Source organism: Zosterops lateralis, assembly GCF_965231275.1.
Source record: "Zosterops lateralis genome assembly, chromosome: 5".
NCBI lineage: Eukaryota > Metazoa > Chordata > Aves > Passeriformes > Zosteropidae > Zosterops > Zosterops lateralis.
This window is the reverse complement of record NC_139766.1, coordinates 46,199,113-46,218,542: the sequence shown is the minus strand read 5'-3', so window position 1 is coordinate 46,218,542 and position 19,430 is coordinate 46,199,113. Positions and strand designations below refer to the sequence as shown.

General features: G+C 44.2%; 2 protein-coding genes across 3 annotated transcripts; one reads left to right on the top strand and one right to left on the bottom strand.

Moving 5' to 3' along the window:
* Positions 1–4,639: 4,639 nt before the first annotated feature.
* On the bottom strand, positions 4,640–6,741 carry POMK (protein O-mannose kinase). The gene is made up of 2 exons (XM_083862542.1): positions 6,314–6,741; positions 4,640–5,789 (listed from the first exon to the last, which is right to left on the bottom strand). Exons 1-2 carry the CDS (start codon positions 6,599–6,601, stop codon positions 5,016–5,018), a joined length of 1,062 nt encoding a protein of 353 aa, XP_083718668.1. The 5' UTR covers positions 6,602–6,741; the 3' UTR covers positions 4,640–5,015.
* Positions 6,742–7,080: 339 nt separating this feature from the next.
* HGSNAT (heparan-alpha-glucosaminide N-acetyltransferase) lies at positions 7,081–19,424 on the top strand. 2 transcript variants are annotated; one of them, XM_083862295.1, is made up of 18 exons: positions 7,081–7,168; positions 7,441–7,580; positions 8,093–8,214; positions 9,150–9,219; positions 9,809–9,878; positions 10,949–11,055; positions 11,491–11,567; positions 12,169–12,199; positions 13,072–13,232; positions 13,574–13,683; positions 14,392–14,513; positions 14,928–15,054; positions 15,174–15,260; positions 16,396–16,473; positions 16,585–16,655; positions 16,788–16,900; positions 17,930–18,151; positions 19,315–19,424. In XM_083862295.1, the coding sequence occupies exons 1-17, from the start codon at positions 7,085–7,087 to the stop codon at positions 18,109–18,111; spliced, it is 1,752 nt and encodes a 583-aa protein (XP_083718421.1). In that variant the 5' UTR covers positions 7,081–7,084; the 3' UTR covers positions 18,112–18,151; positions 19,315–19,424. The 2 variants fall into 2 exon arrangements, with proteins under 2 accessions (XP_083718421.1, XP_083718420.1); XM_083862294.1 differs by lacking the exon at positions 19,315–19,424 and having other exon boundaries at positions 17,930–19,111.
* Positions 19,425–19,430: the final 6 nt, after the last annotated feature.

Genomic DNA, 19,430 nt, shown 5'->3' with positions numbered 1-19,430 from the left:
GTGCTGTGCCTTTATAACATGTGATCTACAGGATCCTGGCCTATGACCAAAGCCTGTAGGCATCAAATTAATTATATGTAATAATAATTCATGGCACTGGCATAAGCTAAATGGTTAATGGAGACCTAAGACAACATGACCCAATTTCAACATTACAGGCAATAAGCCTGGGGGGGTTCAGTGAGACACAACACCTCACTCTCTCTCCATCCCAGGAACAAGCTCTTAGGGAGAAAATCACTCAAAAATCCCAACTTTTACAGAGACTTCGTTCATTTCACAAAGAAATCCAGAGTGTACTTGATAAAAGTACTCACTTCAGTCTCACAGTTTAACAAGAGAATTGCTGAAAAGGGTCTTCCAGCTCAAAAGGGAAAGAATTCACTTTCCATAAGTCCTTAGCATCCAGCACCTACTAGAAATTTGACTGAGAGCTACTGAATGTTATCAGTTAGTGCATATCCAAAATTGGAACAATAAGCTTGGTCTTTTAAAAATTATGGCCAAAGGATCTCTGTGTGTGTGTGTCTATATATAAATATATAATTTTTAATGCATTTTTAGTTACTCAGAGCTAAACAGAATCAAAAATTGCTGAGACATAAATATCTCTGTAATGTAAATATATTTGCCATTTAATCCTGATAAATACTGGATTGTAGATTTCTGAACAGAGACTGGCAATTATTTGAAATCATGTGGTCATCTCAAGTATACAGTGCCTCAATTAAAATAAAACCGCAAAATCCTTTTCCTTTTTTAAAAGTACCATCTAGCATATAATTTATTTTGTTGGACTCTACAAATATACACATTATATCACGCTAGAAGAACTTGAGAACCACTTTTTTCTTGTTCCCAGGGTCTCTTGATTGTTGGTAAGACGTTACAGTCATAATGATAGAATTGGTTTACAGTTGCATATTCTGCCAAATAGCTCACAAATTATATTTGGCGAACAACACTGCCTCTGTTTCACAAAGATAATGATCTGATGTTTTGTTTATGTGGCAGCAAGGAAAATATTATTTTAGAGCTTGTGACAGAATTTCAAAAACTTTGTGTGGTATGCTAAACTTCTGATACATTTAAAAGTTACCACTCCATTAAATACAGGGTAACACAGATTTTCAAGGGAGCCTTCAAAAAGAAAAAAAAAAAAAAAATTCAAACAAATGTTCAATTAAATACATTGTGTCCATTTTATTTAACATTGACCCAAACCTACACAACAGCTGGTGCAGGTTTGGAAAGGAAAACAGCATAACCTTGAGTGCTATTCTTTGGATGGCTCCGAGGAGAAAATGAAAGGAGCAGTGCATTTAAACTGAATCTGGGACTCTGCTCTGAGATAGGCAGTTTCCATCCTGTAACCTCTGGTGCAAGCCTACCTGGTAAGGGCTAAACTTTAGTGGGAAATCCACTGGGAATTTGTTCTGGCAACAGCATTGGGCCAAGGGTAGATGCACCATACCAGCAGTGGGCCCTGACACAGCTGACACCCACAGCCAGACAGTCAGCAGGCTCATGCCCTAAGTGTCCTGGTCTCCTGCACTGCTCGCTCAGCTGTGTCCCAGCAGAGTTCAGTCTAGGAACTAGGTGCTATTTCTTGAGTCTGGGAGACAGCTTCTGCCTTGATTCTTTGTCTAGTGGGGTGGGTGAAATATGCTGTGGGACTGCTGCAGGGATGGCAGAGGAGGCATTGCCCAAAAGGGAAGGGTAAGGTGGTTACACTAACCTCAGCAAAAGGGTTGCCCTGTCCTTTGGAAAAGGGCCAGATCCAAGGCCTTGATCTTGATGATGACAGCAAACAAAAGCCCTGGAATGACTGGGATCATATCTGCCTTGGCACTGACTACCTAGGGTGGTTTGGGGAACCGCCTCTGAAGCTATCTGAAGGAGATAAGCATCAGTAGTTGTCCTTCTCCTTGTGTGACCTGTATCTTTGTGCAGTTTTTTGGACTGGACTTTTGGGATGGAAGAAGAGTAATACAATGAGAAACATGGAAACGACCATCCCCAGAGAAGCATCTTTTGAGGGAAGGGACAGGGAATGTGGGACATTTGATCTGAGCTTGAGATAAGAACCAGCAGCTGCTACTGAGGTTAGGCAGAACTGTGGCAGTGGTCTTAGCAGGGGAGATCATGTCCACTAGTCTAGAGCTGGCTGGGGAGTGGGTGAGCAGAGAGGGACTTGCAGGCTCTCAGCTCTGAACATCCTGCCCTTCATCTTTTGATGTTTTCCACTAGACAGACAAGAGCTGCTTCTATGGAGGCAGCAAAGTTTCTGAATGTTTATCAAAGGCTGTGATTGGTGGTAAAGATTGAAATGCCCAGAAAAGAGAACTGGAAAGAGGGAAGACTACTGCATGTAGGACTGTCCTGCCTTTTTTTTCTCCCTCTCTGTAGTGTCTTGCCTCTTCCCTTTAAGGGAAAAAAAGCTAGAAATATGGGAAGGACTGGATTCACGCAATCTTGAGATTGCAGAAGGAGCTAACAGGGAAGAACAGGAACATGCATAAGGTACTGATCTTACTGAAAGGCTGGAAGAAGGTGACATGCAAACTTGGTTTTGGCCTCACCAGGTTGACACAGAAACGGACAGTAAAATACATAAAGACCATGAGCAAGTTAAAGGGGAAGTGGCATGTGTGGCATTTGTGGTTAATAGGTCAGTCTCAATATCTGTCTGTCTTGTTCCTTCAGACTCACTAAAGCAAACACAATGAGATCTTTAAGGGGTTTATGGAAGTTTGCTCGGAATATACTGGCTGCAAGGTCAGATTCTGGCTGTGCCTGGGCTAGTAACTAACGCTAAACTGACCTTCATGCTGCCATCTAGTGTTTCCTCAAAGACAGAAACAGCATCAAAAAAGAAACTGCAGCTCCATAATGCTGTATTGAGAACAAACCTGATTTATTCCTGCTGAGATACAACGCTGGACAACACAAAAACTGAAGGAGAGAGAATAGGAAAGAGACATGGATAAGCCACTGCTCAGGGTGAATGTTTAGGGAGACACCTTTTCTTAAAAAATTTGTAACTATTTCATCCAGGAAGAGAGAATCATCTCCATGGCAAGATAATTATTCTGAACCAGAATTTTTTCTCACTTTTTTCCTTCTGTGAAATTAAAATGGCTGTTTGCAAGGTGCAACAGTACGCAAGAGGGCAAGAATCCCAGCAGAAACTTGTCTTAACCAAGAGAGACCAGCACAAGATGTTTGTCAGGTTCTTATCTGTCCTTGCTACATTCATAAAATCCCCTCATGGGGTGGTTATTTACAGCTCTCAGATGATGACTTCCCGTTCAAGTGTATACATGATGGCTAACAAAAGGTAACAAGTTATTGTAAGGGAAACATGCAAAAGATTTGACTCTTGGCCCTTTAAACCCTTATCCCTGGCTTCAAGGAGCTGTAACAGGAGACTTCTCCAACTCTCACACATCGGGTATTCATGCTGGAATTGTACAACTCTAACCCTAATAATAAGTCAAGAGTTCATGGGGTGGCTGATGCATTTACAACAGAGAATTTCATTTCCCCATGCTTCTTTTAGGCATTTTGAGTCAAATTCCAAAACAAACCCAAAGCATCCACAATCATTGCTCTCTTTTGGAGACCTTGATTTCTGAGCTTTGTCTCCTGACAGCCTGAGCAGGAAAGCTGCAGGGAAGGAATGGATAAGTGAAAAATGGCAAAAGTCTAATTTAAGAAAACAGAATGCCCAGAGGGAAAGGAAAGGCATAATAAGCAGCTTTTAAAGGGCTCCTGGTGCATTGTATGATATCAGAAATTAATTTACTAATTTGCAGGCAATTTTTCCCATTTATAATAAAGTTCTGATATCAGGATTTGAACATTATACATATGAAATGACTGCATGATCTCAGTGCAGTCAGAACATGGCTGATTTATGTGAAGATGAATATCAGCAAAGAAAAGAACAGAACCAAACTCTTCAAAAAGAGCAAAAAGGACAGTGTACTTCTCTGCTTACAAATCATCTCTCAGGTGAAAACATGGAAGTTGTCTCTTAGGCCTTTGAAAGATTTAGTCCACAGCACAGAAGGTCCTCAGGTGGACAATGGTGGAGTCCATGTTTCTTTCATATTACTCCTGTTTTTTCACCAAGAGAACTACATCCCAGATCCCAGTTCCACCAAACAGAGCCTACTGCTGGATTAAGGCATCATTGTTCTTCCTCTCCAGCTGTTGGTACCAGGCTGTTACATCCATGTAGGTTACCTCAAGCTTTTTGCTAACACACCCAACAAGGCTACCTTTTAGCAACTTTCCTTTATGCTTAGTGGACTTTGAATTCACTCTCAATGAAGTTGTATGCTCAGAATACAGGAATTTTCTTTTCCAAAGCTTGTGTTTAATGCTCATTGCTGTGGAAGTCACATTCTCTTTCATATGGCTCCAAAAGCAACCTATGCCCCAACCAGCAGGGAGAGACTGCCACTGCAGCCCTGGCACAGGGGCTCACCAATACCTGAAGTGAAATGGGGTACTCCCTTCTGAGTGACCACTGCTTTTACGACATGGGAAAGTAGATGAGGGCTTTGTGGATACAATATAGGCCAAAGCCACAGCAATCAGCACAAAGCTTGTGGAGGGCATGCCATGGTCCCTGCTCTCCAGTCCTCTGCCTACAAGTTAAGGCAGACCAGTAATTTTTGGCTGTTTTTCTGTAATTTTAAAGATATTTTTTGTGTAAATGTTGCAAAAGAAAATTCATAATTTCTTAAGGAACAAATTTCCCCTGCAGCCACACAACTTCATTTCTCTCCCTCCTCCTCTTCCAATGGTAGAATAAACATGCCAATGGAAAGATTGCACAGCTTTTGGATTAGGGGGGATTTTTTATTTTATTTTTTTTAAATCAAGAGGTACAAGTTCAGTTCTTCTCAGTTTTGGGGACAGAGATTTTGCCCACAAGGCAAGCTACATAAATAGGAAGGGCATCAACTTAAAACATCAGTATGTTGTTTTCCTATAGTGATTCACTATAACATTTCTCTAGTACCAGGCATGGCTGCCTCCCGAATGAGCAGAGTTAAAACTTTCCTGTAGGTGTCTAAGACCTCTTGGGCAGAGGGCCGTTCTGCCGGGTCCTTCTTCTTACACGCTGCATGAATGTCAAACAGATGCAGTCGTACAATGTCACTTCCTTCAACATGGCCCAAGAAAAAATTGGAGACATCTGGGATTTTCCAGATGTCTGTTTTCTCATCATAGGGAGGCATGAGGTCATCTTGGAATGGCACATCTTCTCCATAGGGCCAACGCTGCTCAGGAGCTACAAACTCACCCCGGAGCTCCCTGTGACCACACTTCACCAGCCTGCCAGCACTCCTGTTCACAAGAGGCAAAGCGTCCAAATCATTCACCAGAACGTGAAAGTCGCTTGTTAGGAGATACTGGGAGAGAACCTTGTCTAGGTCATTAGAGTCACACATCACCAAGGTGCCCAGGGGGCTGCTGTGCAGGTACCGAATAACGCTCACGTAGTCTATAGCGAGCATCAGCCTGCGATGCCAGGTGTTCATGCCCTTGTATTTGGGAATGTGGAGAGTTTCATTCAGGCCTCTCAGTGAACCAAGAGGATGGTACTCGGTGAGGATTGTGAACTGCTGTTCACAGTAGCCAAGGAGCCGGACAACATGCTTGCTCTGAAGGGCCTTCAGCATCTTCAGTCCATGGAGAAAGTCCTCCTTCAGCTCTGAGTTGGTGAGCTGTGAAAGGACCACTTTCTTTTCCTTCCACTCAGAAAGGAAGACCTGAGAACACACAAGAAACACATAAGACATGTAGAGAGCCTTCTTCTGTGAACTGCTACCAGCTGCAGTTGACCTCTTCCTGTGACTGGTTAGTCACAACTGCAAATTACAGTCACCAGGCACAGTCAGCTTTAGGTAGAGCCATGTACCTGTCACAGCAAGCCCCTTCTGATGCCACAGCTACATCACTATTTCATAAGGTTTTTTTGGAAGGGACAATGCATATGAATTAAGGTTTTTTTAATCATCCAAATAGCCAGTCTTGCTCTGCCATGATTGTACCAACCAGTGATTTTGCTTGTGTAGCTGGATGTCATTTGGTGTCAGAGAGGTGGCCCAGGTCACGCTCTCGCACCTGTTGTGTTCCCCTTATCAGCTGCCATTTGGTCCCGGATGCCTACAGTAATTAGTTGCTGAGAGGATAACCATAATCATAAGCAGTTATGATTATGCTGGCACTAATTAGCCAGCAAACTGTGACAGCTCTTTATCCAGGGGAGAGAAGAAAGGAAAACCAAACTCACCTTTTTCACAGCACCTTCACCAACACACTTGAGCTTCCTGACTTCCCTATTTATGGCCTCGCAAGAAAGCCACGGGGAACAATTCTTCACCGCTCCGAATCTGAAATGCCCAAAAGGGCAGAGGCCACGCTCCGTTTCGACACGTCCCAGAGAAGTGTAAAACTTGTTGAGGTACAGGTAGAGAAGGGCATTAAGGAGCAGGACGGCCGCAAGCAGTAACGCCAGCGAGATGGATGGCACATCTCTGGGAAGAAACTCCCTCCTAACGAAATGCGGTTTCTTTTCCATGGCCGTGCCTTCCGCATCCTCCGTGAAGGACGGAGGCTGAGCAGGACCGTCTCCCCAGCCCGGGGACGAGCGCCTGTACGATATTTTCAGCCGTCCCGCGGGCACGGCGGTCGGGAGCCCGCAGCCCAGGAGGCGAGGCCCGGCGTGGCGGCGAGCCGTGTTAGAGGCGGCTGCCCGCTCGACGCTCGACACTCGGGCGCATCCTCCGGTGTTTCGGCGCGGGCGGGCCCGGGCTGCGGGGACGGGCGGCCCCGGAAAGCCCCGGGCAGCGCGGCGGCGCCGGGCGGAGGCGGCCCCTCCCCGGGGCGGAGCGGAGCGGAGCGCGGCGCGATGGCGGCGGGGCTGGCGGCCGCGGTGGCGCTGGCGGCCGCGGTGGCGGCGGCGCTGGGAGCGCTGCTGATGGCGCCCGGCCTCTCGCAGCCCGACGGGCGGGGCGCGCCCGGGGCCCGCGGCGGGGCGGCGGAGCGGCGGCGCTCGGGGCGGATGGACCAGGCGCTGCTGCTCGTCAGCAACGAGCTGCCCGCCCCGGGCCTGAACCTGGCCGCCCGCTCCGGCTCCTGTCACCAGGTGAGGGGCTGTGCCGGGCGGGGGTCACTCCCCGGCCTCCGCTGCTGACAGCTCGGCCCGCCCGGGGCCGCTCGGCTCCTCCGGCCTCTCCCCGTGCCTTGGTCAGGTCGCTTCGCTCGCGTTTTACCTTTAGGCAGCACGCAGGGAATTCCCGCCGCAGGAGATGCTCCAGCCCCGTGGCATCTTTCCTTGTCTTTGCCACCGTGCGAGGCAGAGCTCCCTTTCACTCTCCTTTGGCACTAATGAGCTCCCTTCACCCTCTTCTTCCACAGTGCTTGTATCAGTTCCTGGCGTTTGTCCCACCAAGCAACGAGAGCCTGAGAAAGCCAGGCACGGCGTCGGTAATGGTTGATACCCAGCATCCACTCACGCTGCTGCTCAACAGCTCTGTGGGTGACAGAGATCTCTGCAAGTAGGTGGCCCAGCCCCAGGGAATACATGGATAGCTCTATCTTGTATTTGTGTTGGTTTGGTTTGTTGTTGTTTGGTTTTTTTCTTCATCTTGGAGCCATGTGCCTTTTCATTGTCTGCTCATCACCTCCTTTTTCCCAGCTGTTTAGACCTAGAGATTAGTCTTCACCCCAGTGCTGTAACTTTGGAATTGTGCTGAACGGATCTAGGTTCAAGCAGGAGCCAAAACGGTGTTCACTGAGGCAGCCTGGGCAAGCACCTGGTTTCTCTTGCAGGGAGTCTCTAGTTCAAGAAGACAAATGATGGCAATGCATGTGTGGTAAAGAGCTGGTGTTGGGCTAGGGGAGGGTAATGCTTGGAAGAGGCAAGTTTGGCGCTAGATCACAGAGTTGGTCCAAGTTTTTGGCTTGTCTTTCCTAAAGCATTCAGGCTTATAGCCCCTCTAGGTGCTGCAGTGGTACCTGCATGTACTGGGGGCAGCTCACCAAGTTTTGTTTCCTTTATCATTTGCAGGATTCAGTATCATTTTGGAGAGTTTGGCAATTATTCCCTTGTGGTAAAGACCCTAAGTACAAGCACCCAAACTGTTTCTTGTGACCTAATCATCAATGAAGGCCCTATCAACAGCTACCTCCGTATGTAGAGCTCTGTTTTTCCCTTTATCTACAACTTGCATGTCTCCAAGCAGAACCAGCTTCCTAAGAAGCCTGTGCAGCCAGTCATGCTGTGCTGAAGAGTTGTCATGGGCTTGCTCCTCTTCAGCATCCTTGCCTCCTTATGTTTTATACACCCATCTTGAGGCCCTGACCAGGATCAGGCCTCTTCACGTGATATACTGTCTGCCCACAACATTTTTGCAGCAGGCATTAGTACAGAAAAATCACTGGGTGTGTGTCTGGAGGAAGATATTAGTTCCTGTTTCCCTGCATGTTTATATATATACACAGAATCCTTCTTCTTCTTCCCTCTATCTTCTCTCACAAAATGGGAAACGATTCACACAGTGTTTGGATTTTTGTTTGTTGTTGCACTTATAATTTAAAACCTGACCTTTTTCTTTTTTGTTCATCTCTTATCCAGGACTGTTTCAAACAATTGTCTATGTCTGTTCCATTTTTTTCCTTTACATTATTCTTTAGTTCTTCCATTTTCCTAACTGTAAAGAAAAATTGTCCATGCTTGCTAACTAGGTGTATTGCCCTTTCCCCTATGTTCTTCATTTTGAGGCTGTTTTTAAATCTCTACTTCAGAACATATTGCTGCACATCAACTCTTCTCTCACTAATGTCTTGTGATGCAATGCGGTTTTATTTTGCTCTTTTTATGCCAAGATGTGGAGTCACTGAGCTGCACTTTGAGCTGCAGTCACTGCCTGCTTTTGTGCTGGGTAGTTTGGGGGTTTTGCTGTGGGTTTTTATTTTCTTCTGAGATGTGTATTGCATGGAGAAGGTGGTATGATGATCGGTGAGCTGGGCTTTGTCTCATGTTTGTGTCTTGCTTGGCCAAGCCCAGGTCGCTGAATGGTTTTGTTAGATCATTTATAGAGTTGTGTTCTCCTCTTTTCATGTAGCTATTCTCTTTGCTTTCCTGGTTTACATGGGGATCCTTGCTATCCTGATTGCTGGGCGCCTTCTAATGAAGTAAGTGAACTTCCTTTTTACACATGCCAGTTTAAGACCACACATCTCAGTGTGATAATGCTTTGAGTCCCACTTGTAGCCTTGCTTGCAGATCAGATCCATGTGCATGTTGTGGCACATGTGGCAAAAAATGCAGAGTGATGCGATTTCACTCGAGGGATATCTTGCAGCCTTGGTAGTTTGTGCGCAGAACAGCTGATGTTCACTGTAAGCTCACACACGCCCTGCTGCACCCTCGTGTCCCTTGCTCCTTGTCCAGCTCTGGATCAGTAATCCAAGGCAGTGGGACCAAAGTGCGTGTAATGAATGCAACCTTCTACCCTTTACTGAATGGTGTAAGTCATCCTTGCCTGTAAGCAACCCGAGGATAAAACCCCAAAACATGAGTTTGTGTCAGTGCTTATCCACAGCTGGACTTAACTGAGATCCTAGGTGCTGGGTGAATCTCAGTATTACCTATGTGAGCTGTAAAAAAAAGAAATAAGAACTGTTCAGACTTCTGTTTTATGCTGCTAAATAGCTTCTATCAAGGTGAAACTATAAAGTATTTTGGCTTTGCTTTGTGTTTTAAACTGTTACTCATTTTCAGAATTGATCCAGTCAGAAACTGGGTTTACAAGAAACTGAATCCCAGAGCAACTGATCGTATGATTAACTCTGTGAGTGTCCACAGTATCTTTAGTTTGCATTCTATAGTGTTTTAATCTCTGAGAAACACACACTGTCTGGACATCTGGGGACTTGTTTATTACTAATCATCTTCCCCTTTTCTGTGTTCCCCTTAGCAAATCTTGTATTGATGTCAGGCAGTTTTATGTCAATGGAGAGTGCTAGACTGGGTTTCCATACAAGTGTAGTGGATTCGCTGTAAAGCTCTTGCAAATTTTAAACATACAGTTTTGTGCCCTCTTTAGTTCCCTTGAAACAAATGTATTGGTGAAAATACTGTCCTCTTCTGATATAGTCAGTGTAAGAGAAATCACAGCCTTCACGACTGCTTCCAGCACAGCGGGAATTTTAGCAAAAAAATGAACTTAGAATTTCTCTGGCACCCTTAGAACTGGCATTTCTGTGTGATCTTCATTTTGTACCAGAATGTGTATGGTTCATCACAGTCTGGGCTTCATATCCAAAAGGTCCAAACATGTCTAGAAGCAAAAGACTTGGAAGCAGAGCTCTACAGCAATTCCTGTAGTTCATCTCTGTCACTGGGATATAGATGTCTCCTTCTTTATGCTGTCACTGGGTCTGATCAGAGCAGTTTAGGGAACTCTGCTGCAAAGAAGCCACTCCTGTGTTTAAAAGGATTAATTTTCCACTGGTTTGCTCTTGAAACAGTCTCTATGTGGTGTCAGACAAGTGCTGATGGGTTGGGGTGGGTCCTGTTTGAGAGTTGATAGTTGGATCTGCTCAGCTCTGTTGTAAAGCAGTACCTGTAGTGTTGGCAAGTCTCTGGCTGATCTGGAGGGGACTCATTCCTGATGAATCTCAAGCACAGGCTCATTTCACTGCATTGTTGTTTCTACCTGGTCAAAGGTAGAGTCTGGAGCATCAGCAGACATTATTGCAATTCATGAAGCCAGGAAGAGGTTAGAAGTAGACAAAAGGAAGACTGGGAGAATGAATAAAGACAGAGTGTGTGTGAAAGTTTGCAGAAACTATCCTTTGTTCCCTGGTCAGCTGGTGCAGCTCCTGACTTGCTCTTGGTGTGTCTGGCTTGTTCCCGAAGGAGCTGGGATCCCCAAACACAGCAGACTCCATTAACTGTGATCCTGTCCCCCAGTCATGGAGCACGGGCTCTCGGCAGCGCCTGCGTTCCCTCGACACCTTCCGAGGGTGAGTGTAAGAGCTTGCTCAAAAGCAGCTCTTCCAAGGAGAATGAGATTTTTCCAGTGGCAGTTTGACAATGCATGGCAATATATAGCAAATGGACAGTTCAAGGCGGTCTGCTTCACTTGGAAGTTAATAAAGATTTTAATTTTCAGATTTTCCAAATGTAATTGATCTAATTTGAGGAAACGTTAAAGTTGTGGCAGACGGTGCAAAAGAACAGTGTGAAAATGCTTGCTTTGGTTCACCATCACCCATGATTTTTGCAACACAGTTTACTGGTTGGTAAAGCTGGAAACCTTGGAAATCTTGCTTTAAAAATAAAATAAATCAAATCTCAGAGTTAGAAATGCATTAGTGGGAGTAGTAATCATTAACTTTGTGTTCACAAATATGCATTTCATCCACATGTGATACTTTGTGGTTTTGTTGTCTTTTTAGGCTCTCTCTTGTAATTATGGTATTTGTTAACTATGGAGGAGGAAAATACTGGTTCTTCAAACATGAGAGTTGGAATGGTAAAGTACACTTGAGACAGTTACTCTGGGATTTAACTGCAGCAGTGTCTAGAAATTTTGGTGTTGCTTACCAAAGGCTGGGATGCTGTGCTGGTTTGCCTCAGCAGAGAATCTGCCTGTTGGTTAATGGGCAAAGCAGCGTAGGTATGGTCCTCCTTGTCATGCAGTGACAGGATGGTTTCACATCAGTCTGTGTGTAACCTTTTCATTTGTGACACAGGGTCATATCTTTTAACTTTCCTGTGTTGCTGAATGACCACAGTCAAGCTTATGTCGCTCAGTGCTGTAAAAACATAATGCCTTGATTGGTAAGCTGATGGTGATGAAGTCAAGCATTGTAACACCCTAGTGGAGAATAGCAAGGATCTCATCCCTGAAATCCCAAGGCACAGCAATCAGTTCTAACTCTATTCTTGAAGAGTGGAAAATGCAGTGAAGCAATATGATTAGCTCTTTGTAGGTTTTGTTTATTGCCTGTTTTAGATTTTGGGACGTGAATAATTGCTAGCAGCCTGCAATTCCTCTAGAAAATCAACAGTAGTATTGTTAAATTTGAGGAGGGTTCAAGGTAAATAACATGCTCCTTTGTATTTCTCTGTAGGATTAACAGTAGCAGATCTGGTGTTTCCATGGTAAGTTTTCCTGAAGAATTGTTTTTGTATCAAGTAATTGTTTATATTAAACATTGCAGGTAGAACTTTGTGTCCACCTTGCCTCCATGTGGAAATGTATTTGGAGGATGAATTTGTGTTAAACAGTTCATAAGAATCTACTCCTACAAATAACATAACCCTTATGAATCAGTAGAAGAGTTAAGTGGTTTTGGTGCCCCACATCCTCCTTCTTCCCACACACAAGGCCCAGGGCTACCCTGCCAGAGGAAGTGCAGTATCCCTGAGAAGCTCAATACCATGCCCTGTGTTAAAAGCTGCCAGTCTGGCAAAATTCAAAGCTGGACTGGTGTGTATCTATAGATAAAAGAGCCAAGTAAATTTTGTATAAAGCTAATATTTTTATAACCAGAGAATGGTCTTATGGGAAGCAATTATCCCATCTGCCCCTAACATGCTTCTCTACACCAGCTGTGGTTTCTGTTGGAGTAGGGAGCTAGACTTGGACTGTGAACCTAATCTAGAGGGGCAGGGTGGGTCAGTTCTGAATTTGAATCATAGATCTGAAGCTGGTATTTGACTGCTCTGAAGTTGCTAATTTAATTTTGGGTAACAGAATTTTTTGGTAGTATATGAATTGCTGGAAAAAGAACAGACTGCCATTACAACCCTACCTCAACTGACCATGGAGAAAGGTAGAAGTGTCCCATGGTACAAGCTTAGTAGCCTGGAAATTCCTAGCAATCAGAGGAAATAAAATCGCCCAGTTTCACTCAGTGCATGCATCTCTGTTGAGCCAATGCAGGCTGCTCTGTCAGCTTCAGTGTTTGCTGTTACTCATACATGTTACAAGACATCTGTCAGCTCCATTTCCCATCTGCTTTGTTCTCCAGGTTTGTGTTCATCATGGGGACATCAATAGCACTGGCACTAGGATCCATGCTGAGGTGGGGAAGTTCCAAGTGGAAAGTGCTTAGAAAAATCCTCTGGAGGAGTTTCGTGCTAATCCTGCTGGGAATCATAGTTGTGAACCCCAATTACTGCCTTGGACCTTGTGAGTGGAACTTGCTCTCTTTCCTTGCATTTCTGTAACTTGTTCCTGCCTCCTTGGCTGAGCTGTTGCAAAAACTTCCAACAGTTTGATGGTATTTTGTGGAGTGCTGTTCAGTTCTGCACTGATGCAATTCTCTCTGTTGGATTCTTGTGCCAGCCACTGTTGATTGTCTTAGTGACTTTCCCAGGATTATGATATACAGAAAATAGGAATGGCATGTGAAGGTGTCCCTCATACCTGCAGGTGCAATGGATCTCAGCTGTCCCTGAAGAAGGGTCACTTTTGTATTTACAAAAGAGCCTGTGTCTGTTCCTCTTTCACATTGCTCGCATGTCTTCCAGTGTCCTGGGATAATCTGCGTATTCCAGGAGTGCTCCAGAGGCTGGGATTCACATACCTAGTGGTTGCTACTCTTGAACTCGTGTTTACAAGAGCTGATGGTGGGACTTGGGTGAGTTGTGGGGAAATGACAACTAAAGTGATACTGGAGCAGGGTTTGGAAGCCTTTGCTCTTATTTGGGCAAAAAGAACACATGAGAAATGATAAGAAAACATGTGAGACCTTCCTTGATGTGCAGTGCAGTGTGACCTGGCAGGGGTCAGTTGGGTATGTGCACCCTTCAGTGTCCCAGTCTGCATTTTGTCACATCTAGCTTTACTGTATTTGAGGATTTCACCAATCCATTCAGATGGTGCTTTAAAACAGGCATTCCAAGACACTTCTGATGACTTTTCCACTGCCAAGGAAGCCCAGGGACAGGCATCTCTATGCTGAATCCTGTAGTCTGCATTTTGTCCAGTTAATTTTGGCAAGGTTTTTTCACAGCAGGGGAAAGTAATACTGGGTTTTGGCCTCTCTAGAGTCTGCATTCCCAAAAGGCTTTTTGTTCTAGTCATGAATCAAAGTTTCTTTTGACATTTTCCAAGTTAAAAAATAGTAAGGGCTTTTGTTTTGCTTTCTTTCTCCCTCCTGCCCCATGTTACTAAGTGTCTGGAAATTGCTTGTGAAAATGAAAGGTCTATTGGTAGAACCCAGTTTTGTAATGACATCTCCCTCTTGTATCTGGGGTACAAGACTGCCTGCCAGGAAGTACAGGTTGTCCCAAAGGGCAGGGGTTTTTATTTGCCAGCTAACACCCGCTTCCTCCATCGCATGCAGGAAGGACGATTCCCTGCTCTGCAGGATATTCTCCCCTACTGGCCACAGTGGATTTTTATTCTGGTGTTAGAAACAATTTGGCTCTGCCTGACCTTCTTGTTACCTGTGCCAGACTGTCCTAGGTAAGACGGTGCACTTGGACAACTTAATGTGGGGTATCATGTTGGTTCTCTTCTACTGAGTAGAAGGTACTTTTTATTAGCCATAGGGAAAGAATGAAGGGAAGAGTTTTCAGGCCAGCAGGGTTAAAAGAAGCATCCATCATGTGAAAAAACTTTCTTTACTTTGGTACTAAAGTACCAGCTGTTATACAAGTGATGTCACTTCTATGTCACTTCTTCCTTTCTATTTAAATAAGAGGATTAAGATCTCCCTGAGGTCTGTGTACAGCAATATATGATCACTGCAATGCCATCAATATGTGCCTCTAGCCTGGGAAAACATGGAGCATTTAGTGTGCTGGGTCAGTGGGCCAGCTGCTCTGCAGCTGGACTGTAACAACACTTAGTGCTACAACCTCTCTGCCTCCATCCTAGGGGCTATCTTGGTCCTGGGGGCATTGGGGACTTCGGAAAGTATCCCAACTGCACTGGAGGAGCAGCAGGTTACATTGACCGTTTGCTTCTTGGAGAAAAGCATATGTATCAGCATCCCTCTTCAGGTGTAAGTAGTTTTTGGTTTGCACTATGTCAGGAGTGACTTGGGAATGATACGTGCAGGGGGATTTAAAAGAAAGGAGTTCAGTTGCTGGGGTGCCCCATAACAGCTGTTTTCTCTCTAAGGTGATTTACCAATCAACGATGCCATATGATCCTGAAGGGATCCTGGGGACCATAAATAGCATTGTTATGGCGTTTTTGGGACTGCAGGTACCTCTTTTTCTTTCTGGCTGCATGCTATAATGGGAAGATTTGAAGGAAACTTGGAAGTAGGGAGGCAACTGGGTTTCTTTACTTAAGGCTGAGACTGGTTTCTAACAAAATCTTTTTCAGAGCAATGCTTTCATGATGACTTAGGTTGAAGTGAGTGCCAGAGAAGTGGAAGCTAACTTGGCAGTGGCTTGCATTAGATACACTAAGACTTCTCAGTTTTTGTAAGGGATGGACACAAGAACCTTGCAAAATAGCCACCTGATATTTTAAGGTTGGGCTTATGCTGGGAGTAGGCTGGCTCTGTATATTGGAACATAAGGCTGAGACACAAACTTCACAGCTTCATTGTAAGGGTTTCAAAAGTTGCAGGTGTACTTGTTCCCCCTTGCTGATTTTCTGCTTGTCATGCAGTGATAGCCATCCTGCACAGGTGCTGTGTGCTCACCTTCCCTGACAGGAGAGATGCAGGGGTTCACACTGCTGTTACCAACACCAAAAGCTCACAGCTCACAACTGTTTAAAATATGGCACTTTTTGATGCAGTTTTGATGTACTGCTGGCTTTTCTGATGGTGCAGCAGCTGTGAACCAAACTGGAACTCTTGTGCTGGGAAAGGAATGTTACCACACATAGCACTGGGCGAAAATTGATTTGGAATATCTGTGAGGCAGAGCTTGGAACAGAAGTGTGACCTGAGGAGTGAATTATCAGGACACATTGCTTAGTGCTGTATGAAAAGAACCACATGCTCTGGGCAGGTCAGGGATGCTGTGGAGCTCTTGGGGCTGGCTCTGGTGTTGTTTCCTTCATGCAATCCTTACTGAGGGAGAGGGAGCTCAACTTACATTGTGTAAATGTAAATACCCAGTAAAGATGCTTGTCCCCTTCCTCAGTTAACACAGTGAGAAAGGGAGAAAATGTGCACCTCTACTGCTGATTTGGTTGCATTTACATATTTTGCCCTTGTGTGTCCATTCTTTACAAAGAGTCCTCATTTTGAGCCTTTCAGCCACTTGGAAATCCCATTTGTGGTCTTGTGTCTTAGCACAGGTAGCTGGTGGAAAATACATCTGGCTCTTGAAATGTAGTTACATTAATGGGCATTCATATTTTTTTTTATATTTTTTATAAGGCAGGAAAAATTACTTTGTTCTACAAAGACCAGCCCAAACAAATTATGAGTCGGTTCATCATATGGGGCACAGTAATGGTAAGTCTGATAGTTATGTAGCTCTTTAGAAGACATGTATTTTAATGCAATGCAAACATTTCTGAAACATGTTGCAGGGGTTATATAAACTTTACCGGCTTTCTATTTCAGGGAATTATTTCTGCTATCTTGACAAAATGTTCTAAAGAAGAAGGGTTTATTCCCATAAACAAGAACTTATGGTAAGTAAAGAACATTTCATATGATTTTGTTGAAGTACTGTTTTAGCTCAGAGAATATTTTACCTTTTGTACACTGATATCTGTATCACATAGTTCCCTAAATATTACTCTTTCTACTGAAAATGTTTGTAGGTCAATATCATATGTGACAACCATGAGCTGCTTTGCCTTCATCCTCTTATTGCTGATATATTACCTTGTGGATGTCAAGAAATGGTGGTCAGGTGCTCCATTTTTATACCCAGGTCAGTAAAACCACATCAAGAGACATATTCCTTATTATTCTTTCTGCACTGATACTATCCTTTTGTTTTCTGTGCTTCTCTGGTCTGTAAGAGAATAGCAATTTAGAATGAGGTAACCTGAAGGATTCCAGAATTAATAAATTGAGTAGAACCTTTGCCTAGAACTGGGACACTTGAGACCAGATATTTAGGAGGGAGGGACAATCAAATCTTTAAATGAGAGCTGAAAGCTGCTATTGCCTAATGACTCTTCTTAGTTTGGTATCAAGTCAAGGTCCCAGTGAACAGCTGCCTAGTACCAAGCAAAATACCACAGCTGTTCAAAGTTGGTTTTGGAAGGGACTGCTGAGACTTGTGTAACCTAATGGGAAACTCAAAGGCCTGTCAACAGAGTAAGACCACTTCTGAAGATGTGGAAGACAAAATCCCCTGGGCAGCTGTGTAGGTTGTGTCTCTGTGATTTTAGATAAGCATGTTTCGCAAAGTATCCCACTGCGGTTTTAACCACAGTGAGCACACAACGAACATGAGTAGAGAATGTAAAGCCACAGCAGAGGGGACCTTTCAGCAGCTTTGGTCCCTGGTGTCTGGATAGGAAAATAGGCAGGGTGACAGCAGAGTATCATACCTCCTACCAGAAACCTCACAGCTTGGAAGGGCAGTCATTGCATTTGTTTATAAAGGCAGCAGATCTGACCAGATTGGTTGGCACTCATCCACCCTGAAAACAGTAACTGTTATTATTCTCTTTATTAATATAATTGCAGCATACTGATTTGGTTGTGTTTTCAATTTAGCACAGAGGTTATTTGTATTTCTTTTAATAAATGTTTTGGGGGAGAGAACCCCTCAAGACTTCAATACCCCTCAGTATTTGAAAATGGTGTGTAACATCTTTGGGGTAAATTAAAGTAGCTGTTGTTGTCTTGGTGCCAGTCTCTTTTATAAGCCTGGCACACCTCTGCCTGCTTGCTCTGAAACAAGCCCATACCTGCTCATTCAGATGGCATAACCTGTGCTTCCTTTCAGGAATGAACTCAATCCTGGTCTACATTGGACACCAAGTGTTTGCAAACTACTTCCCGTTTAAGTGGAAGATGCAAGACAGTCAATCCCATGCAGAGCATCTGACTCAAAACCTCACTGCAACAACCCTTTGGGTCATAATATCATATATACTTTACAGGAGAAGGATATTCTGGAAAATCTGATAGAGGTGGTCGATGTCTAGCAGGCCTAGATTCTGTTGAGGCAAGTGGATTAGCCTGAAATTTTGCCACTCAGGCTGTTTTACTAAAAAGGGATACTAGTTCAAGTTTACAGTGCCATGAAGTCATCATCAAGACTTTTATGTGACTTAAGGGACAGTATTTTCCTATTTAACAAAAACTTACTGGTCTATCACAGTTGCTCTGTTTTCTGTCTTTTGTAAATATTTTACTGATTTCCCTCCTTCATAGGGAGAAGCTGAACACAGCCTAACAGTTGGGCAGTCTAAGACACCCTGATGCTGTTCATGAAGGGAACTGCAAGGGATAGGGGTGGTGACTGCAAGGGGTTATGAGAAAGGGCCTGTGCTAACAGTCCCTGCCTGTAACACAGAACCCCCTAACTCAGGTGCTCTGGGGTTTGTATATATCCTTGGCACCTCTTGCATGCCTGTCCCCTCTGGCTACTGGCACACATGTAACTTGGCCAGTGACTATCTGAGAAAGCTCTGGGGCATCTCTGTGTCACAGCCTGGTGCTCCTCTCAGCTGATCATGCTTCACTGAATTCTCATCTCTTTGACCAAACCCTTAGGTTTAGAATCCTGCTGAAGCCTGAAATTTCTCCTGTTGGCTTACTGATCAGCAGGCTGCTCCTACAGGTCTAACAGCCCATCTGTGCATGTCCTGGGCCTTTGTGTAACACACCTCTTGCATGGACAAGGTCTGAGTATCATGTGCTACACTCCAGGAGTGCAGGAAGGCCATTTCCTACTGACTTTGTATAATCACTTGGCTATTACCAAATTTTAAGCAAAACAATCCTCTTTCTACATGAATTTACTTAAGGACCCTGAATCTGAAAACCAGCAATACAGGTAGAATTCTGCTGAGAAGGAAGACCTAACAGACCAATTCAATGTAAGATAGCAGTTTTTAGAAATTCAGGAAATTCACTCATGCTGTGATTTCCAAACTAGTGCTAATAAAAAACCTGAAATACCTTGCTATGTTCTCTGTGTATGTGTAAAGATGGAAAGAACTATGACACCCACCTTAGTATAATGCTATGGAAAAAAAAAAAAAACCCAAAACAAATAGGATATTACAAAGACTTCTTAAACAAAGTTTTATTTATAAAGTTTGATCTACTCACATAAGAAAACCAAGCAGTGAGCAAACACTGAGTAGTGTTTGTGTATTGCAGAACCTGTAACTTACAGGGAACTTCTTGACCCTCTGAACAAGAGATTTTCCACTGCTATGCTGCTTGTTCATACAAAGAAGAGCCTTCCCCTCTCTCCATAAAAGACACTGCATCAG